This window comes from Sceloporus occidentalis, unplaced genomic scaffold (assembly GCF_023333645.1).
Source record: "Sceloporus occidentalis isolate IW3139 unplaced genomic scaffold, rSceOcc1.0.p SCAF_2, whole genome shotgun sequence".
NCBI classification, from domain to species: domain Eukaryota; kingdom Metazoa; phylum Chordata; class Lepidosauria; order Squamata; family Phrynosomatidae; genus Sceloporus; species Sceloporus occidentalis.
Window position 1 is genome coordinate 57,917,765 of NW_028316982.1, and position 23,760 is coordinate 57,941,524.

The following is a 23,760-nucleotide window of genomic DNA, read 5'->3' on the forward strand; positions in this document are numbered from 1 at the left end:
TTTAATTAAAACATATCTATCCATACTTTGAATTAATAAAAGAAACTTCTAAAGCAGCTAGAATTTTTTAAAAAAAATCCAAAGTGGTGTGCGCACTCACATGCACACACAAGCGCACTCACACATACACTGCAACTCACAGCTAACTAATGAATAAATTTCTCACTAGTTGATACTTCCAATCAATAAATAGCATAGTCCAGATATGAACATAATTTAAGGCATTTGCAGTTCCACAGGAAACTGAACAATTACACAAAAGGTTTCTCACAAGGACTCTGACAGCTTGGTGGTTTCATCCCAATTTAGCCTATATATATCCTTGGGGAAAATGAGGTATTTTGTGATCACTTCTTCCTCTTCCTCTTCTTCCCATATCCTGAGTCTTCTCCACAGTTAGACAGAGACTGCTCCAGGCACTATTTTGCGGATATATGTGTAGGATTTCCGGAGAGTGACGCTTCCATGATGGGAGACTCCACGGGGAAGGACACATTCCTCCGTCAGTTTCTGGGTCTCAGCATTCCAACATAACACTGTGGCAATGACTTCATTTTTCTCATCCCGACCTCCAGTGATAAACAGTTTGTTGTTGCAAGGGGCAATTCCACAACTTGCTCGTTCATGATTTAACTGTGTTATCAGGCACCATGTGTCTGTGAGTGGGCTGTAAGAGTATATTGCCCTCATTGCCCCACCTGGAATGGTAAGAGAAAGCAAATGATTTCTCTCAATAATGTGTTGGTTCTCAATCAAACAAATTAGGCTTTGTCCAAAAGGTTAGTATCAGATTTCCTCTACCCACAACACAAAGAAAGGTGAGTCCATTAGTCTGAAGCAAATTACTGATGGATAATGTAATAGTAATAAAATTTATTCGGTCTTTGACCAGTATAGCCGATGGATAATGTACAGAGAAGTTAGGAGAAAGGGGTTAATGTGTTTAAATGATTATTAACAAGCTAAACATTCCACTACTAACTGCATTGAAAAGAGATTTTTTTTTGACAGTTAAATTGAAATTAAAATGCCATTAAAGTTTATGTTAACAACTTGTACTAAAACCACTACAGACTGAAGCTGGAAAATTATTTTACTTCCCCCACCTCCATCCCTATTCATATCTTGAATTTGTGAAAGGAGGGAATGGCTGCATAAATTTTTGTAAAACCCCATTTCTCATTCATCTCGCAATAGCCCTTTTACTTGCTTTCCCTTTCTCTATCCCACTGATTTCCACATTGATCCCAGAAAAGGTCCCTAGTTAAGAGTTTCAAGAGTTAATTCCTATCATGGATAAGGTGCCTTTATGCAGTGTTCAGTTTACAGTGTACAGGAAGGCTAACTGAATGCAAAGACCATCAATCTCTCTTACAAGCTGGCCCTCCTGGGATCCCAGTTCAGACCACTGGACTTCCTCAAATGGTCACAACACCCTTCTGATGGCACCATCATTTTCTGTCTTTCCCATTTTTCAACAGTGTTTTTCCTCGACTAAAAGGCCGAAACTTTTTCCTTAGGCTAAGAGGTTTAAGCTAAAATATGCTGGCATTTTTGGTCCCATCCTTTTTTTCCCCTTTGGCCCCACCCACCATTGGAATGTGGTCCCTAAGTACTTCTCTAAAATTTACTTGGACACTCAAGCTGAAAGGGGTTATCTGCCTTTGTTTTAAATTGTGGCTCGTTTTGGCAGAGCTTGTTGTTGTTAAGGCCTTTCAAGCTGACTTCAACTTATGGTGACCCTATGGTAGGTTTTTCTTGGCAGAGGTAGTTTGCCACTACCTCCCTCTAATGCTGAAAAGAGTGCAATTTGCCCAAGGTTGCTCAATTGGTTTTCATGGCTAAGCCAGGATTTGAAACCTGGTCTCCTGAAGTCCTAGGGTAACACAAAACACTACACCACTCTATCTCCTTCTGCAGGAGAACATGTTACTATAAAAAGGTACATCATCATATAATTTTTATCGTTATTTTAAAAACATGTCAGTAAGTGTTGACAAAATGTGATGGTCAAGAATTTCACAGCTCTTGACTTAATATGGCTCTCCTGTCTTGAATTTCAAAATTCATCCAAAATTATCTACATTTGTATGTGAATATGAGCTTACCAAATTTTGGACACCACTATAATAACATGTATCCATAAAGGCATCATAAGATCATAACAACATAAGAAGGGCAATGTCAAATCAGACCAAAGGCCTATCTAGAACAGCATCTTGTTCCTTCAGTGGGGAGCCAATTGCCTCTGGGAAGAAGCCCACAAGAAGGACAGAAAGGCAAGAGCTCCTCTCAATCATGCTCTCCAGCAAGTGATATACTGTACAGACACACACTGTTTCAAGTACTGGGAAGAGCATATATCCATCATGATTAGTAGTCAGTGATAGCCCCATCCCACCCACTCCCAATTTAACCAATTTAACCAATTCCATTTAAAAAAGGTCCCCATTGATGGTTGGCAATACATTTTGTGCTAGAATATTCCACAGTTAACCCTAACCTGATATTCACCCATTTGTAAGAGAGCCCATTCACCACCTAGCACCTATGATGACTGCCAGTAGCATATTGCCAGCACCAGTGTGTGCCAACTGCTGTTATAAGAATTCCTCTCATGTGCACACACTTGGAAAGTGTAAGTTACCCTTTTTTAAACTGTATTCCCAGTGATGGTCCCTCACCACAAAATGCAATTTAATTTCATAGACTGGCACTAAGGAGCCTGGGGCCTTCCAGAGGTTGCCAGACTCCAGTTCCCATCAGCTCCCACATAAGAAATTTTCAGATTGGGAAAAAAAGCTGGGAATAAAAGGCATACTCCCGACATAATCGCACAATCGTGCTGAAGATTTTCAAACACATCACGCTCATCCAGGCCTTATCCAATAAAGATCCAGGAATGCTCCAGCAACAAACCATATACTCACGGCTTTTTCCCCTGTCTGAAAATCTCCATGGAGTTTGCCTAATAATAGGGGCAAGGGGAGCAGTAGTGCATCAACACTGGAAGGGTGACAGGTTCCTCAGCCCTGGTGTGCAAGAAGCAATTCTTTATTAAATCACTTCATGATTTAAGGTCTTTAAGCAGAGGCTAGATGGCCATCTGCTGGGGATGCTTTGATTTGGATTTCCTGCATGGCAGGGGGTTGGACTGGATGGCCCTTGTGGTCTCTTCCAACTCTATGATTCTATGATTCTATGATCCTTCAAGGAAAATTCTAGTGCTACAGTTCAAGGCAGAGAAAAATTATATTTGTACTGGAGAATGAATGTTTTACTTACCGACAACGTAGATATGGTCATGAAAACTTGTAGCATTGACACATTTTGCTTCAACAGGCATGGGGGCTTTTAAGCTCCAGTTGTTCATTGCTGGGTCATAACACTGTGTTTTATCAGTGGCCAGTTTCCCATTGGGTCCTCCTCCAATCACATAGAGTTTCCTCTTGTAGCTGGCTGCCCCAAATGAGCTCACACTGATCGTGAGAGAAGCTGCCTATATTAATTCCAAGCAAAACAAAATCATGGAACATAGCTCATGATTAATCTTTATTTCCTACACTGTGTATGTACATGTGTCTGTGTAACAGCCCCCTGTTTATGTCACTATGAATGAATGTACACAGAGAGCAGGCTGGGAAGAAATAATCAGAAGACAAAGGAAAGCAATGGGATACTCAACTGAATTTAAGACGGAGGTAAAAAGGTTAAGATAGAGAATTGGTTCACCAGCAAGATTACAATTACTGAGTATTTGAGAGAAATGATGAGAACTCAGGCCAGGGTCTTATGGTTAATGTATATGTAATGTTAAATGCATCCTATGCAATGTAGGATCACTTTTAAAACTTCAAGTAAGCCCATGTAGCCCAAATCAGATCAGGAACATTACAGGAAAATGCACAAGATTTAAACCTCTCCTTCTGTTCAGTTTTTATTTCAAATCCTCTCCATGGGCTAGAAAATGGTGGTGAGAGGCTTTCAGTGGCACATAGGGGAATTCTCCTCATTTTATGGCCCACATGGTGTGTTTGTCCAAAATAACTTGTGGGGAGATAAGGTGTCTGCACTTGCACAGAACTGTCCTGATCTGAATTAGGCCACTCATACTAGCTGAAGGTAAAAAGAAACTGATGCTAAACTACAATAGGTATTAAAGCAGGGTGTCGTTTAGCTCTCAGTAAAATCAGAAGAGAAGAATGTTTTCAATATTAAGAAGCAAATGCCCTCAAGACATTTTTTTTGCACAGCTAAAAAACCCAGCTTACCTTTCTCAGTTTGAATCCTCTTATGGGATGCAGCCAGGTCTTATCACTCGCATTTAGCCACCGATGCTGTCTCCTGCCTAAAACCCTCCTAAACCCCGGTTCCCAACCATGCTCAACAGGCTGATTTGCAAACTGGGAAACTCCCAGCTCTTCAAATCAGCCAGTTGAGCACAGCTGGGAGCTGAGATTTAGGCGGGTTTTAGGTAGGAGGCGGCATTGGCGTCAAAATGCAAGCAATAATTACCAGCTCTAGTTCTTCGCCATAATACATACCATAGAACTGTGCAGTGTGATAGGACCTTGGGTGATATCATCTATCTTAATAACTATGATAGGATAGGCCAAGAATTAGCTAATGGTACAAGAGCATGCAGTGATGAAGTAGATTTGAAGATGGACTACCCTTCATTCCAGACCAAGAATTCACTAATGAGATTATCAGGCTGGGGAAAAAGCCAAGAGTCAAAGGCATACTCCCGGAAAAATCACAAATCATTCATGGAAAAGTCCTGAGAATGGTTTGTTGGGTTAAGTCCTGAAAATCTTCAGCACAATTACATGACTTTGCCAGGAGTATACCTTTTTCTTCCCCGATTTTTCCTCGTCTCATAATCGCCTATGCCACACTGTTTATGAAAATGCTCTCTCTATTATTAAGCTTGAGTGGGTGCAGAGTAGATCACTGAAAGGCAACAATGTGACAATAATGTGACAGCAATGTGAACGTAAATATGACAACATTCACACAATTAATTAAGGAAGTCTGATTGGAAATAGGTCCACTACCAAGGGCAAAGGGTTAAAGAATCTACTTGTTTCACCAGAGTCCCAATCTGGATAGGCCTCCAAGCATTTAGTTTTTATAGTTGAAGAAGCATCATTCACACAGTTTAGTGGACATAATATGAAGAGTGAATTGACAAAAATAGAAGCAATTGTTCAAGAAAAAAAGAGCAGAATCTTGTCAATATTCAAATAGTGGTTGATGTCATGGGAATAAATTCCTCTGCAGAGCACAAAAGTAAAGGGGAATGTAAACAAGTGAAGGGGAAAGACCTAAAATAGAATCCTAGAGAAGATTTCTTAAGATGAGGAAAGAGAACATTTTCATTGGCCTGTTACAGACAGCCAAAATAAAGCTGCTTCAAGTCACTTTGGAGGTATGGTATTTCAATGATGCATGAGTCCTAACAGTCTGGAAGCTTCACCAAAGCTGCACTCCAGTCCTTAGGACTGGAGTGTGGCTTTGGTGCGGCCTTTGGATTCTTAGGACGCATGTATCATTGAAATACCATACCTCCAAAGTGACTCGAAGCAGCTTTATTTTGGCTGTCTGTAACAGGCCGTAGAGAAGAAAATGAGGTGTTTTAAATGAAAGGTGAGTTTTTCATCAAATATCTATATTTCTCTCAGTTTTAATTAAGACGCACACACCAGTTTGTACCATGGGCTATTAATCATCAGAGGTGACAAGGCACTATTAAGGATACTATGTTCTTTCTGCAATCCTGGTCCAGGGATTTAATGCTCAGTTGACAGTATGATAAACAGTACCTGGAATTGAAAGTACAATAGAACACAAGAGATTTTCAGATGGAGAAAAAAAAATTGGGAGTAAAATCGTGCAATCGTACTGAAGATTTTCAGACACATTGCACTCATCCAGGACTTATCTGGTGAAGATCCAGGAGTGCTCCAACAACAAACCATTTATTCACAGCTTTTTCCCCCTGTCTGAAAATCTCCATTGAGTGGCAGGGAGTGACTTTTTGTCCCTCCATATTTTGGGGAACAGTCCACTATCACTGGCCTTACTGAGGTGGATTTATATGAGTTGTAGACCATAACATGTGGCTCCCTAAACACACACACACACACACACACAGAGAGAGAGAGAGAGAGAGAGAGAGAGAGAGAGAGGCATATATATACAAAAGAAAGAAATACTTTTATAATATGATTTTTAGAAACTATGATCCATTTTCACCTTAATTTTCTATTCTGATAAAAATATATATTTCAAGGAATCATAGGGATGCTAGATAAACTCAACTAAGATGTAATGTCTGAATGTCTTCCATGATAATATTGTTAAGGAAAATGCAACATGGGATATACAGTGAATGAAATAAAACATGTATGTGAGAGTCAGGGTGACTCAGCAGAAGCAATTAGAAGCCACACAGGTGTAAAAGGTAATGGAATTAACAAGTCCTAAATGCCAAGGACAGAAATGTAAAGTGGATAATTGAACACACCTGAGAATTGTTAAGTGGACAAGGTGAAATGATGAAATCATTAATTGTGGGTTGAACCAAGAGAGCCAATGAGAGTGGATGTACACGCCCACTGGGTGGAAACAGACAACAGTGGGTGGTATTTTGCAATGACTATAATAATGGCTATGAATCCCAATGTATTTTGTGGGTAGTAGTTGATAGTAGTGAGGAGTTGTGTTGGATAGTTTTGGAGCTGTACATAGTAGAATAAAGTAGATCTCTTATATAAGACTACTGAGTTGTCTGGTGTCTTGGGTGAAGATACAAGAGCCAGCTGGATCCTGAAGAAGTGGGAAGACTTCTGTGGAAGCAAGAGTGAGAAGGCTTGGAGAGTTTGTCAGGGTCTTCAGCCTATTCTCTGTAACTCTGCTGCTTTAGAGCAAAGCTTTAACCACTAGCCAAAACTGGTCAGCGCCGGTGCGTAACAAGGTGGTGAGTTCGAGCCAGAGGTGAAGAGCAACAACTCCCATCATCCCTGACAAATATCGCATTGCAGACAAAATGGAATAATTCAATCTGTGTGCAGTTAGAATAGCTAAACCAAATTTAAACACGCCAATCAGTAACAAAAAAAAACTTGAATATAATTTAAGCAAACCATGTTGTATCTGTGTTGACTACTTAATTATGAAGAATATTAGAGGGATAGAGAAACTTTAAGAATGCAGCAGGATTTACTTTGCTTTTCACTAGGCCCTAGTGCAAACTGGAACTTAGTGGAAAAGACACACAATTAATGAATACAGAACCCTGGAATTTGTTTTGAATTTGCTTCTGTGCAAAAATCTTATTACCTCCTCATCTATGCAACGCTTCTTAATTTCAACAGTATGGCCTGTTACAGACTGCCAGAATAAAGCTGCTTCGGGTCTCTTTGGAGGTATGCTATTTGAATGATGCATGGGTCCTAAGAGTCCGGAGGTCGCGCCAAAGCCACTCTCCATTCCTAAGCACTGGAGTGCAGCTTTGGTGCAGCTTCCGGATTCTTAGGATGCATGCATCATTTAAACAGCATACCTCCAAAGAGAACCAAAGCAGCTTTATTTTGGCAGTCTGTAACAGGCCTACAATTCAGGACATGGTTATTTTGTTGTTGCATTTGGGAGTTAAGAAAACCTAGCAAATCTTCCACAAATCACCAAATCAACCACTATAGCCAGATCTATCTTCTTCACACACACCCTGAAGTATTATGGATCTAATTATGTGAAATTAACATTGCTTTTTACAATGCAATTCAACACACATTCTACCATAAGCAAACCCTATGGAGTTCAATGAGGAAGAATACATATGCTAGTAGAGCCTGCAACAGTTTGCTTTTGCCCGAGTCTACTAAGAAGGGCAAGATTCTGTCTCCTATCATCTCACTGAGTGCAAACTATTTTTGCACTGTGAACTCAGTCTGTAGCAACTGAAATATGCCAATGATAAAGAATGAAAGTAGAAGAAGAGAGAAACTGGGACATTTTAAAAGCAGCAAAAAGTGGGATGACAGAGAATTTCCTTTTCAAATCAGGGTAGTTGGAGGGTATGAATTCTGATGTCATTTGAAAACATTATTTGCCTATCGGTTAACACCTGATAGTATAATATCTTTACTTTAGGTTTTTTTCTTGTTTCACTACTACTGAAAGTACATCTGAACTTTACCTCTGACCAACAGTTGTGAAAAGAATCATAAGTCTCCACACTGCTGATTCGCTGTATACCATCAAAACCACCAAGCACATATACTTTGCCACCCAAGACGGCCATTTTGTGTCTCCATCTTCCAACATTCAAATATTCAATCTGGATCCATTTGTTGATGGATGAATTATATTTCCAAACTTCATGCTGTGTCTCTTTTCCTCCTACAATAAATGGAATATACCAAACTTCGAGAAAGTTTCCTAGGATCTTGCACATCCAGACCAAAAATATTAAAAGTATACATCCTCCAAAATTTATGTCTGTCTAGCCCATGAACCCTCACTACAATCCTAAGGATTCTCTCAACTACTGTTCCTTGCAGTTAACCCTCAGGGTTGCAAGGCAAGCAGGGCAAAATGTTAATCTGAAAAAGTACTCAGGGGTGTAGCTATGAGAAAGGGGGGCAAAATGAGGACATTGCCACCTCATCTAAAAATTCTGACCCACCAAATGAATATTACCTATCATTTCTCAAATTTCTAGCATTGCAGAAAGTGAGACATGAAAAATAGTTCACACCCAGAATATTATATTTGTTGTGTTCACATTGTCTTGGGAATTGTACTTTTTCTTTGAATGCCTAAGTTGTTATTTCAAAATGTTCAAATGAGGTTTTAATTAATGAAATGCTAGAAATATGGGAACTGAAGGAAAATTTCATTAGTGAGGCAGAATTCTTATTTGGGAGGGCAATGTCCATATTTTGCCCTCCCCACAATAGCTATACCTCTAGCACTGATACAAATCAAAAGATGCTAAGAAGCCCATTCTCCCAAAATGGTGACCAAGAAATTGACTAATCACCTCTCCAGAACATCTAGAACAGAAGCTGGCAACTGCAAAGGGTGTGGAAATGCCCACATATGGTGGCACTGCCAGAAAATAATTTAAAACTGAAATCAAAGGTTTTACTTTTCATTTGCATGTTTTGAAGTTTCCCCACTTTGAGGAGAGGGGCTACTTAAGTGAATGGAAATCTACCCATTTGTGATGATTTCTTTTTATGGGGAGTATGAGGGCTTGAGGTGGGGAAGGAAGGATATAAAAGGCCCCTTAGAAATGCATGTTATTCAGTGGGACTCATACAGTCCACAGTCCACATTTTTCCATTCCTGCTCAAGGGGATACTACTGGATGTTCATGACCATTTTCAGGTATTGTGCTAATTTTACATATGAATTTTGATTTAGATCTTTTCTTTTCAAAACCAGAACTGACCCTTCTTCCAGTATCCTGGAGAGAGAATGGCACCACCTCTTGACTCCTGGAAATTTTCCACACCTGCCATAAAGTATACTGCAATTCCTTCTTAATTCTTTCCTATGAACATTGTTGTGTTCCTTACCTGATATGTAGACTTCATTTTTTAATGTAACACAAGCAAATTCCACCCATTTTTTATTTTCGCTCTCTATTTCTTGTTCTGTGTTTGGCAGTTTTGCTACTTCCAGACGACTACGCCTTAGAGGATCAAGGCAAGTTACTTCTGATACAAATCTTTCATCCTTTGTGCAGCCACCTATGATCATAAAGACCTCTGACTGGAATTCATGCATCCTGGGCTTTGTTCTTTCTGAAATTATCTAAAGGAAAGCAAGAGTTTAAACAGGTCTGCAAGTTCTGACATTCTTTTAAAAGTCCATCTTCCCTTCCAGTAAATTACTCCCTTAAACCTTCAAGAAATTCTGTACACTTTAAGAGTGCCTGCACACATTCAGACTTCAGTTATAGTTTCTCAAAAGAATGCATTCAAAATGTGAATGTATCATAAAACTATCACACTCAGCTTTGTAAAGCTCAAGGGAAAAAACAGACTAAAAAGGAAAATATAGTTGTTTGATACCTTGAAGGATATGTTTGTATAGTCACGCTTAAACAAACTCATCTTCGCCCCTAGGGATTATGCCAGATATCAGACTGCATACCCTCCAGCATTTCACAGATGAAAACCGGGACACTTGTGGCTTGGCAACAAGAGGGCAAATGTTATTAATGAATAAGAACATTCATGGCTACTATTTTAAGCAAAGAAACTGTAGAATTTATGTCTTTAGGAAGGACAAGATTACTCCCCCTCCTCTCTCCCCTGTGAATTAATTGAGTTGGCCAGCTTTTCCACTTTGAACTGTTTGCAGCAACTAAAGCAAGCTGAGGACAAAGGTGGAAAGTGGCAGGAGGAGACAGAAACAGAGACATGTTAAAAGCAACTGAACTGTGGGAAAGGATTAATTGAGATTAATTCTGCCGAACTGGGTCAGTTGGAGGGTATGAACAGGCTGCTCATTAACTTTCTATTTGGGGGGGAAATGGTCAAAGAGGCAGCTGGCCATTTAGCTCCAGATAGTCTCTTGGGTGACATTGATTATCTACACCAGGGCTTTTCAAGTTTTGATCATTCTAGATCAGGCGTCAAAGGAGTAGAATTCAAAGATATAGCTGTTTTAGTTTGTAGAATCAGTATATAGAGAGATCTTGTAGCAGCTTTGAGACTAACTGAAAGAAAGAAGTTGACAGCATGAGCTTTCATAAACTAAAGTCTACTTCCTCAGATGCATTAGGGGATGTAGACTTTAGTCCACGAAAGCTCATGCTGCCAGCTTCTTTCTTTTAGTTTGTCTCAAAGATGCTACAAGATCTCTCTACTACATCAGGAGTGGGTGACTTGTTAGGGATCAGGATAGTGCATTAGCCCTCCAAGAGAATGCAAAGGGCCATACCCATTGCACTCCCACAAAAATATCAAAATTTGTAGCAGGCATGGGGCAATTTCACCATGTTTTAAGCCCCCTGGGCCATTTTAAGTCCACAAGATGCTTTTGTACAATAGGAAATGACAGAAGTCCATTTTCAGTTCAATTCCTGTTAGAAAAAAGGCCTCTGCTGGGCCTGAAATGGAGGCAAAAAATGACCAAATTGTCCTCCCAACCCCTAGAAGGATTTGGGAGCAAAGAATCCTTTATTAAAGGGGGAAAACAGGGATCCATATGCAGCCCACTGCTGCTCTTGATGTTTGGAGACTTCAACTCTCAGAAGTATCAGTTAGTGTGGGTAATGGGCAGAAATTATGTGAGTTAAAATCTAGAAATCTGAAGGGAAGATTGAGAAACACCGTTTTAAACTCATCTGTTTCCAGCCTAATTGTACACTAAAACAGTCAGTTGTCATGCTCTTTGTTGCTCAAAAGCAGGCTGAGTACTCTTCTGTAAATTTTCCTGGTCCTTGAAGCAGCTTTTGTACAAATTACTGGGGGTGGGTCCAGAGCACTTCATTCTGACAGTTTCACCCCTGTCTGGCAGATCATTTTCAGAAGGTGGTGCTAGGGAGCGATGGCTTCTGTGCCAAATGAAGTGGTTAATTCATTTCAGGTTTTAGGTCAGCTCTAAAAGAAGCAAATTTTTAGTTCCTCAAGTAAGTTCAGTACCTTGGATGCCGAAATACCTTAAAATTCAGACTAAAACACAAAGCAGATTATCTGCCCCACTGACATTGGAACCACCAGCGGCCAATGGTGCTGGAAAACTACAGTACATACTTTTCTGCACCTGACCTTACATTGTATGGTTTTACAAGCTTCTGTGTTATTCCCCACATTATGAAAATGACACCCAGCTTTGTTTCTGCTTTTCATTTGAGACAGTACAGTTTCTGAGTCAATGTTTCGATTCTGAAATGATGTCTTTGTATAATTGACTATTAAAGCCAACTCAATAAAATTATTAGTATTGGCATGATATAAAATTATTATTTATTTATTTACACCTTATTGTATGTTTATATAGGGTTGTGACTTTCTCTTCCTTCAAAGATTATTCTTTGTACTCTAATTCTTCACAATATTTTTGACATTTACAATCAATTCCATATTATAATGATTCCAGAATTTTACTTTTTCCAGAATCAGCTTCCAGATCTAAACTACAAGTATCATACACCTTTCTTTCTCCAGATCTGTACTTAAAAGATGATCAAGGAGAGAGGGTATTGGCAATGGTCAAATTCCCATTTACTGACATTAAACACTTTTATAACTGAAAACTGATAATAGATTAGAATAGGGAAAACTGTAAGAAATTGTCTTATGAAATGTTAGATTGACTAGCTTTATTATGGCATAAGATTTTTGTAGACTAGGGTCCACTTTGCAACATGAATGAAGTGTTATCCACAGTAGTGTACACATATTTCATACCTTCCAACACTTCACAGATGAAAACAGGAATATGTGTGGCCAAGCAACACCAAAGTGTAGTCAAAATGGCAAAAATTATAAATGAGGAAGAACAAGAAGCTAGGAGAGACTGTAGCAGTTTGAAGATGCCTGAGCCTACTGGGAATTGCAAGACTCCATCCCTTCCTGTCCTCTTCCTCCACTGAGTTAATTGAGTACTGTGCAAACTACTTTGCACTTTGAAATCATTTTGCAGCCAAAGGGAAAGGGAGAAAGTGGGAGGAGGAAAGAGAAAGTGGGTTATTCTTAAAGCAATGAGACAGTGAGACAAGAGAGGATTAATTGGGACTGTTCCTGCCAAATCAGGACAGTTGGCAGATATGATATCTATGTGTTCATTTAACCATATCTTCTTATCTATTTTAGTTTAACACTTGAGGCAAGGAGTATGCTAACCCTGCCCCTTCCTTCCACTGATATTGAAAGTGAAAATTCCATGCATAGAGAAGTCTCTCCAGGAACTCTTTCACACTGCAAAATGATAACACTGTGACTCCACATTAAGTGCCTTGGCTGTATCATATGAAACCCTGGGGTATATAGGCTCAGGACAGACGGGCGTAATAGGGCGCCCTCATAACGTGCGAGGGCTGGTGCTTCCAGTTTATATCTAGAAGTCTCTCTCTTGGTTTGCTGCAACAGACTAATAATAATAGGTAATAATACCTCTCTCAAAACTGTTACCACAGTTATGGAAGCAACCAAAAGCCATTTGGCTATTAACCTCATAGAATTACTCTCTTGCGATTCTCGATTCCCAGGGCAGGGGGGCTGTTTGTTTTATTTTGCTTTGATTTACTCACCTCGTTACCTGACAAATGGTACATTCTGGCTTCTTGAAGCAAAGGAAAGACATCAGGGCACTGCCTTATGAGTGGGTCAGCCTCAACAGTCTCTACAAAGTACCAAGGGTCCAGAAGGGGCAGCCGGACACCTTCAAGAACATAAGACAAGAGCGGGAGTCGTTCCGCTTTCTTGTAATGCACCCAGCTTATAACTGTCTCAAACGCTTGAGCTTCTTCGGTGACACCAAGGTCATCACTCTTTAGCATACAATGCAAGACATCTGCCGGCAACTCTAAGAACTCATCATAATTCAGTACTTGAGTAAAATTCTGGATAATGTAGCTCTTGACCTGCTGCTTCAGTTTATCAAGTGAATGAGCGTCAGCAAGTCTCAGAATCCCAACACAGTTTTCCGGGTGAAGAGCTTCATTGAGGAAATTGGAACAAGCTTCGACCATCCGCAAAAACTAGAAGCATAAGAGAAAGCACTTGCAGTTACTGTGCATACAAGCTCTGTGTTTGTCTGTTGATTTTTCTGCTTTTAAAAAGCCTTAAGGAAGTGAGAAAACAATGGTGCTGATTGGTATAAAAGATGTAATCATCATTTTTATTGTGCAGTGCTATTTTATCTGAACAGGCTTACTCTTGTCCACCTGCTGATGACAAAGAACCTTCCTGTTATATTAAAACCTAATATTGCTGTCCTGAAGGTTTCTACTGGCACAACTCATCTGTAAAGCAAACATAGCATCATATTTTATGATGCTGCAGTATTCTTTTCATACCATGCCTCTGGCACTTGCTGCCTTTCTCATTGAGAAGTTATGGAATATAATGGTATCTTACAATGTGGCCAATAAGGCATGAAGAAAAGCCGAGGAATGTGTGGCCTTCATGACCTTGAAAAAAACTAATCTAATCTTTTGCACAAATGCAGCATTAGCATTAATTCTGTCCCATAAAGAGCATGTCAGAGCTGGTTCTGGTTAGATTGGTGAGAACTGCAAACCCTCCAATATCTCATAAATGAAAACTGGAACACATGGCCAAGCAACACCAATGTGTGGTCAATACAGCGAAAGTTATTAATGAGAAAGAACAAACAAACTAGAAGAGGCTGTAGCCATTTGCTTTTGCCAGAACCTACTGAGAAGGGCAAAGTTCTACCCTCCCCTCTCCTCTCCTTGGGTCTGAGCCATCTGAGTGAAAACTACTTTTGCACTTCAAACTCAGAAAATATATCCAGGGTTAGCTGCGTTGGCCATATAGCAAAGTCCAACAACATCCAAAATCCACCAAGCAATGATACCTTTATTGGGCCAAACAAAATGCACAATATACATGTTGCAAACTTTCAAAGCTCCGCTGGCTCGGCCTACATTCTTTAGCCTGCAAGAGTAACTCTTCCATACCATCTGAACTGAGAACAACAAAATGCAGGCCTATGACTAACATCTTCATTATTTCCCTTCTGTATGGCTTTTAACACCTTGCCTGATGAAAAAGCCAGTGGAGCTTGCAACATGTATACAGTGGGCCCTTGGTATCCGCCAGGGTTTGACTCTAGGACCCTCCGTGGATAACATCTGTGGGCAACCTGTGGCCCTCTGGATGTTGTTTAACTCCAGCTTGTACGGACCTCAACCAATAGGATCAACAGTCAGGAATGATGGAAGGTGGAGTACAACAACATCCAGGGAGCCTCAGGTTGTTGATTTTAGTATTTAAAAATTGTCACCATGCCTTTCAAGAGAAGGTAGCTTAGCTTCTTCCTTAGCTTCCCTGAATCATTCCTGGGGAGCGGACTTTGCATTCATAGGAAATCTGCTCTCCTTGCGATGATTCAGGGACGCTAGAGGGAGCAACATTTCCATGAAGATTTCCACACTTGCCTGCATCACTGCTAAAATGTCCCTGAAATGTCACTCACAGGTGGAGGAAGCACATGTGTCTGGCACAGGCGCGCTTCCTCAATCGTCAGGGAAACATCGCTCCCTCCTTAGCCTCCCTGGATCATTTCTGGGGAGCAGATTTCCTATGAATGCTCCCCTTGCGATGATTCAGCAACACTAGAGGGAGTGACATTTCCATGACAATTGAGGAAGTGCACCTGGATTCCAGACATGCGCACTTCCTCCACCTTTGAACGACGTTTCAGGTGCGTTTTAGAAGATGCAGGCAAGTGTGGAAATCTTCTTTAAGCAGCTTCTAGCCACTTTGAAGGTGGGGTGTTTAGATGATGCACAAGGCAAAACCAGGTGGAAAGCAAAATTAAGGGGCTAAAAACTGGAGCAAAAAGAAGCTGGGATGCTCCAACTCATGGCAGAAAATACATTTCATCTCACTATAAACAGCCCAGTGTCAATATGGAACTGTGGCAAGGCAAAAACATGATCACCAATAATGATGATGATGATGATGATGATGATGATGATGCAATCAATGTAATTACAACACACAAACCAGACAGTCCAATGGGAGGACGTGGGATGAAGAAGGGTAAAGGGGTTGTGTATGGGGAGCCTCCATGATGATGCTTTGCCAGTGTATCATTCAGTATACCAATGCACTGATGTGCTGTACCGGTGGTGTATCGCACATGCAACTGTGTGGCCAATCAAAGTGTGGTCATCCAATAGAAGGGCATCTTGGGGGAAGAGGAAGGTTGTAGGTGGTGTGTTTGTGTGATGGTGCACATGCATCATGGAGAGGCGACAAAAAAATAATGGCACAGTATGGCTTGATGTCTCCTTGTGCAGATTGCCTGTGGGTGTTCAGCCCACCTTGGAAATGGGTGGTGTGGACAACGGAGTTTCGCCCTGCAGTCAGAAAACACAGGATATAGCCTCTTTTTTCCTGCCCATCTGCTCCAGCCCTATAACCAGATATATCTCTCTCTCGTTCATTGTGTAGAACCCCATGCCAAACACTTAGCCTGTATAATAGTCAGTATTACTATCCTGCATAAGAATTGCTTCCAGACAGTGGTGTCACTAAGAGATGTGGGGGGTACAGATTACACCAGGAGAAACCCTTAGGGGGAGAGTGACACCATTGTTCCTCAAACAACTGCTTTTTGGCAGAAATGGGCTGTGGCATTCACCTGTGCCCCATTAAAATGCTGGAGACATAGTGTGAGTGAGGTGAGGTTCAGTGTCAGGAGAAATGAGAGGTCCCAGAGTGTTCTTTTTCTAATAAATAATAAATTTATTTTTTTAAAAAAATATGTTTTTAAATTAAAAATTTTATTCTTTCTAAAAAAAAATTAAAACATCAAATTTTACCAAATTTTCACTTCAGCTACATGAAGTATATACATGAAAATGCACTGTGTGTATGACATTGTAATTTAAAGGTATAATGCTAATTTTGCTAGTTGTTTATGTCACAACTATTACCATGACATTCAGTTATATACAGGAAATACGATTAATGAGTAATATTAGTACAGAAAACATTACTATGGATTCTGCATGGTGTGGTATGGGAGGAGGTCAGGGGGGGGGTGACACCAAGAGCTACTGCAATTGGTGATGCCAACCCTAGTAATGTCACTGCTTCCAGACAGAACCCTCCTAAGAGACCGGGATACTGTTATGTTTCATTAACTGATATTCTGTGGTGTTTTCCAAGGGACGGGTTCTTAGCATTACCAATCAAAATAACTTTTACTGCAATTATGTGTCTGCTTCTTCAATAAATTTTTCTGTAAAAAGAAGGAAGTTAGTAGTTTATCACAAGGGAGGAATTTTTCTTAATTTCAAATGAAAAGAAAGTGGGGCCAGAACACATTCACGTGAATTTGCTAGTTCAGCGAATTTACATGAATTTAAATTGCATTCAAACTGATTTCCTATTGCCTGAAAATAGCTTGCCATTGACCAAAATTGCGTGTGATCACCTCTCACACAATAACATGAAACCCCATGATTGCGTTTGGACTGACTTCCCACTGCCCAAAATTGTGTGTGGTAGTCTATCACGCAATAATGTTAAACCCCATGATTGTGTTCGGATTGCCATTGGATTATACTTCCAATTTCCCTTGTCTGATAATGTCCTTGGAAAAGGATAGGAAAGTTACAAGGGGAAGGAACAAAGTCTGGATTCTTTCTCCAAAAACTCAATGAATAAGACAAGACTATGGAGATTATCGCACTGGGTTCTGAGAACGTTCTCATCACGTGATAAGAACGGAACGCATTTGAGTATACCGCACGTATGTGTTCCAATCGGGTTCTCAGAACGTTTAAATGTGTTCCAAATGTGTTCCAGGAGGGTACAGATTGAATGTGTTCCCAGAGAGCTGAAACGTGATGAGAACGTTCCAACAGAAGTGTGTGCGGTATTCATATCCGTTCTCAAATCCGTTCTCTCATTCCCCCGTCTCCTGATTGGCTGAAAGAATGACAGGCAGGGAGGCAGGGAGACAGGGAGGCAGGCAGGCGAGCGACTGCAGTGAGGGAAGGGGTGTGTGTGTGTGTGTGTGTGTGAGAGAGAGAGAGAGAGAGAGAGAGAGGGAGAGGGAGAGGGGGGGAAGAAGGAGGGAGGGAAGGAAGGAAAAAGGGAGGAAAGGTGGGACAAGGAAGAGAAGAGGAAAGCAGGGAAAGAGAGAGAAAGAGAGAGAAAGAGAGAGGGAAAGAAGAGACCAGAGCAGAGAGCAAGAGGGAAAGGGTCTGGCTGCTTCTGCGGGGGGCCTCTAGTGTCATGTCCAGTGGGGCTCCTGTGCTGTCACAATGCAGGAGGCAGGGATGCCCAGGACCTTCTCCTCCTTCCCTCCAGGAGGGAACCCACAAAAGCTCCTCTGTTTGGAGCACCACACAAAAGCAAGCAAACAACTCCCAGAATTCCATAGCAAAGAGCCAGACAAGAGTTAAAGCGGGGAGGGAAGCTCACAACCTGAAGGCACACATTACATGCACACACACAGGAGGAAATGGGATGACAGCAGAGGACTCTTCTTTTCTAACCGGTTTAAAGAGCTGCAATGGCTGCAGGGGCTCTCCCCTTGGTCCAGTCCCCTCCCTTTCCCTCCGCTTGAAGGGACCTCCGTGGAGCTCCCTTAAAGCCCAGGCTGCCAAGGAGGGGACTCTGCCCTTGGCCCATCAAGTTACATAAGTTTTATCCTATTTTCTTCAAACATATGCCAGCGTATGAAGCCCCAGCGTTTTATAGGGGCTTGCCTTCCTTCCCTCCCAAGAGAATCCTCGGACTCCCTTCGGAGGGAAGACAAGCTGGGGAGGGGGGCTTGCCTTCCTTCCCTCCCAAGAGAATCCTCGGACTCCCTTCGGAGGGAAGACAAGCTGGGGAGGGGGGCTTGCCTTCCTTCCCTCCCAAGGGAATCTTCGGAGGGAAGACTTCTCAGTGAGGCTGAGAAGCACTCTCCCGGCCAGAGTCCCTAGGCTTACTGAAATCCCCCACCTCCCTTCCCCATAGAAATCAATCCAAAAACTGAGTTTAAAAGGAGCAGAGGCAAGCCCTTTGGGTCTGCATCTGGGAGAGATTTTAAACTCCGTTTTTGGATTGATTTCTATGGGGAAAGAGGGGAGAGGGAGAGATGGCAGGACATCCCCATAGCCAAGCAAGCTCTGCCTCCCCAGATGAAGACCCATAGGGCTCACTGCTCTTTAAGCTCCGTTTTTGGATTGATTTCTATGGGGAAAGAGGGGAGAGGGAGAGATGGCAGGACATCCCCATAGCCAAGCAACCTCTGCCTCCTCAGATGAAGACCCATAGGGCTCACTGCTCTTTAAGCTCCGTTTTTGGATTGATTTCTATGGGGAAAGAGGGGAGAGGGAGAGATGGCAGGACATCCCCATAGCCAAGCAACCTCTGCCTCCTCAGATGAAGACCCATAAGGGCTCTCTGCTCTTTTTTAACCTCCGTTTTTGGATTGATTCCTATGGGGAAGGGAGGTGAGGGATTTCAGTAAGCCAAGCCTCCCTTTTTCCTCTTTCTTGGGAGCAGCGCCTCTCCAGAGCCGTCCAACCTCTGAGTGGCGACGTCATTAGAACACAGCCCACAAAACGTAATACAGCAAACCGTTCTGAGAACGGTTTCAAGAAAAAGGAATCGCTGTGCGGTAAAATGCAGTTCTGATCACGTTCTGATCACATTCTAGTTTACTAATGCAGTAATATCTGTTCCAGGAACGTTCTCATCACGTGATGATACGGAACGTTCTCAGAACGCAGTGCGATAATCTTCTATAATTTTTCATTTGGTGAGGCACTAGAGCTCTGTGGCTGAGAATTATAAATACTCCTCCCTAAACTGCAAAGCCCAAGATTTCATAGGATGCTGTCATGGCAGTTTAAGTGGAATCACAGTGCTTTCACTGTGTAGTGTGAAACAGCTCAGAGTGATTGTATGCTAAAAAGGCTAATCTGGAAGCTCTCTGAATACACACACACACACCAACTGAGTGCTCCTTATTTTGCTTTTGTGAGCATCGGTCTTTAAAACAGGGATGGGTAAAAACTGGACCCTTGATTCCATGAGGCATTGCAAAGCTGTTTTTGCAGTCCCAAGCCAATACAGAAGCGTTGAATCACCATTTTTCTGGCAAAAAGGGATGGTCTACCTCTCCTGAATGTATCCAGGAATGGAAATTCACCTTTTAAATAGGTTCTTTCCTCCCGCTGGATTGCTAAACTTAAAAAAAAGTTTTAAAAAATCAGAAGTGCATTGCCAGCCACTCCTTCTGTTTTTATTTTTAGGCAATTGTCAAAATTGGCCCCTAAGCCCACTACAGTCCTCTACCCATACTTTAAAAAGTAGAGTTGAGGGCCACAAGATTATCACAACAACCCCCCCAGCAGCAAGACAAGGACTGGATGTGGATACTGAGGCTTATAGGACTGTCCTACAGAGTCTTTAAACATGTATGAGGGGCATAGTGTAACCTGATTATCTAGATAGGTCCCCCCAAATTACAGAGTTGGAAAAGATTTCAAGAGCCATTTTTACAATTTATTTACCTCCGCAACAAGATGCCTTTTTCAAGATATGTTGGATTACAACTCCCATCATTCTCTGCATCCAATGCACAGGAGGGAACCCATTTGGCAAGGGGGATGGAAAATATCACTAGCTAGGCAGGTTTCTTTCTCACTGTTGACAAAACCACATGCCAGTTCTGAAGCTATTTTCTTTCACTACACCTACCCTCACAATGGGCTATGTATAAAGCAAAGCATGGTTTTAAAACAAACTTAAAGGGAAAAGAGAGAAGTGAAAAAGCAAAAACACATTTTTAAAAGGGTAGACTGATTCTTAAAGTATTTGCAGAGGTCTTGTGCTCAGAGCCGTGTCGTGTTGACACATTTAGACTGCTTACAAAAACTGAAAGATAACAGACTTTGCCTTTAAACCACTCAGTTCCTGTTTTTAAAGAAACATGTGGACCAATCTTTACAGAAATGAAGCTCACAAATCAGTAACTTATGCAATATCTGTAATGTTAGATTGTGCAGACCTTTTTTTAAGCATCATAACTATTGAAAGGGATGGAAAATGGGTGGGAAAGGTTTAAGATGCAAGGTCAATTGTAAATAGGCTTAAAGAGTCTAATTCAACTGCATTTACATTAAAAGATGAGCCTTCTTAACAATTTAATTAAATTTAAATTGGTATTTAAATTTATGTTATATTACTAAAAACCATATCAGAATAAAAGTTAAAAATTCATCTGTGCAAGAAATGGGAAAAGTATGGTCTGTAGGCTGCAAAAATGTGGCAACACTGGCCCCACATACCCTAAGGACTAGGGGGCGAAATTGTGAATAAGGGGCCAGAAGAGGGTTGGATCTTCTAAGGTCCACAGTGGCCGTGTGCCCACAAGCTCCTAACATGTGCTCACACCTGCTCTATGCAGGGTCTTGCAGTCCCATTCTCTTAAAAACTGTTTTGCCAAAAATTGACAGATTGCACATATACCCTGAAACGTTCAGAAGGTACATTTCGAAATCTGGAAACATTCCGAGGTCCCTCTAGGTTTTAGGCTCAGGAAGGGCCTTTTTTTAATGGAAATATTTTATGTCAATATTTTTCACCCATTCCTCCCCAGCCAATTCCACTATTTCTTTTTAATTTTCCTGAGTGAGGAATGCCAATGAGGGAGCCATTCAATGGGAGTGCATGTGGGTCCATCCAACTAGAGTGCAAGTGGGCATGTAGAATGACAGGAAAACAAGAGAGGCTATTGGTTGATATGAATATGTATGACGGGAAGACCAAACAAAAAAAGAGAGCCGCTGTTTTAATCTGATTTATTAAACACTTGGACAATGGTAAAAATATCCATTGATATCAATATGACTTCAGAAATGTGTGACTTTAAGATCAATTTGAGTTTGAATTAAAAAAGGTGAGTGTGGTACTAACAAGGAAAACAAGGAATGTATACTACACACTAGAGCTGAATTATTTTGCAGGTGTGGAAGCAGCCTATGTCACATTGTTGTCATAACTTAGCAAGGAATAATTTTACTCTGGTGTAATGTATGACTGTATTGTGGTAATTTGTAATTGTACTGTAGTTTGTAAAGTTACATTTGAAGTTACAGAGCTTTATTAAATGGTGGAGAAGAAATATCAAGAGATGGCTTGTACTGTGTCTTGCCCTGGTGTGCGTGTTAAGGGCAACAGTGGAATGAAAGGAGGAGAACCTGCATTGCACCACAGGCCAACAGGCTGTAGAATTCAGATATTGTTAAAGCTATAAAATATCTTTAAATCTTTAAAGACATCTTTAGTTACATTTAAGAAGCAGGAAAGTAAACCGTTACTTTTAAAAAATTTCCACAGCAACGTTAATTTACTAAACAGAGGAGGACTTGGAACTATAACAATAACAGTATGGCCACATAGCCCGAAAAACCCACAAAAAACTATGGATGCCGGCCATGAAAGCCTTCCACTTCACATTATAACAGTAACTAATTATACTTTAGAAGTAATTTTCCAAGCATCTGTCTGTGGTTTAATGTTACATGCAGAACATGTCTGTGTATTTTTCCATGTGTTAGATATATTCACTAACCTGAAAAAGGCTGGCAGCTTCCAAGATTTTCTGTACATTTTCCTTAGTGATCAGCACTTTGCTTGTATATGTGTAATCCAACAGAATCTGCATTGTCTCTGCATCAACTCCCTTAATTACTATTTTTTCTTCATACTTTTCTTTTAAATCATTGCAAAACATTGCCCTGAAGGGGTAAAGGGAGGTGATTTGTTACAGTAAATCTAGAAAGACGAGTCATTCTGTAATAGGCTCTGGAAACAATAATAATACTATTATTGCTCAAGTAACTTTACACACACCATTTATTTATCTGAAAGAACTTTCACGTTGATTTTCTATTTTAAAGTATTCATAGTGACATAATAAATATCAAATCAGAAGAATAATAAAACTACAAAAATAAAAATGAGAACAACCAAACATTTCAATTATCATCAAGCTGATCAATAAAATAAAAGGCATATCTTCAGAATATTTGTTAAAATGCAGCATCTCCTTTGAAAATTATATTATTAAACAAACACTCTTTATTTGTTTTGATATTGTTTGCTTGTATATCTGCTGTACTGGACAACTGTCTTGTTTAACATTTTTGTTTGCTTCTGTTTTAACAATTATGAATGAAAATAAAAGCAACCAATCAGCAAATTAGTGCATCAAAAACCTCCTGAAATAAATTCATTTTGAAAGCCTGCAAACAGAAATTAAATTTGTTTCATCAAGGATTTGAATTACTGTGAAATCTGAAGATGGCTTATCATATTTCCTCTTAATCCTTTCTTCTCCAGGCTGAACATACTCAACTTAATCAGCATATTTTATTAATTGAAAGTATTTATATGTCATCTCCCCATCTACAAGGGCTCCCAAGGTGATGAATAACAAAGAAAAGCATTTAAAACAATGTCTGTCTGCGTCTCTGTGTGTGCATGTAAACATATACATATACACATGTGTTACATACATGCACTTGTGTATGTATAATTTTGGACTATCACCCAGTCAAATAATTTTAATTGTTAAACTGCTAATAGATTAGAATCATGAGGTTGGAAGGGACCACATGATTCTTGTATTGCAACACTCCTGCCATACAGGAATGCAGAACTATAGCACTCCAAAGGCAGTCATCCAACCTCTGTTTAAGGACCTTGAGTGATAGAGAGTCCACTGCCCTTGGAGGCAGTCTATCCACTGTTGAATAGTTCTTATCATCCAGATGTTCATTTTAATGTTCAGATGGAATCTCTTCTCTCACAATTTGAATCCATTGGTTTCTCTTCTAGTCTTTGGAGCACCAGGAAACTAATTCACTCCAACATGGCATGCCTTTAAATGTTTCAAGACAGCTATCATTCTTCTCCATCCTCTCATCTCCAAGCTAAACATACCCCACTTTGTAAGCTGCACCTCATAGGGCTTGGTTCCCAGAACTTTTACCATTTTGCTTAGCCTCCTCTGGACATATTCCATATT

At 40.6% G+C, this 23,760-nt stretch overlaps 1 protein-coding gene across 1 annotated transcript in view; it reads right to left on the reverse strand.

The window, feature by feature from the left end:
- The window catches only part of KLHL6 (kelch like family member 6), a 33,077-nt gene continuing 9,317 nt past the window's right edge, over positions 1–23,760 (reverse strand). The window contains exons 3-8 of the mRNA XM_089509567.1: positions 22,303–22,468; positions 13,277–13,726; positions 9,591–9,828; positions 8,204–8,406; positions 3,286–3,499; positions 1–698 (exon numbers count right to left, since the gene is read on the reverse strand). Coding sequence (XP_089365693.1) covers positions 397–698; positions 3,286–3,499; positions 8,204–8,406; positions 9,591–9,828; positions 13,277–13,726; positions 22,303–22,468 — 1,573 coding nt within the window. The 3' untranslated portion in view covers positions 1–396. The remainder of the gene's footprint in view (positions 699–3,285; positions 3,500–8,203; positions 8,407–9,590; positions 9,829–13,276; positions 13,727–22,302; positions 22,469–23,760) is intronic.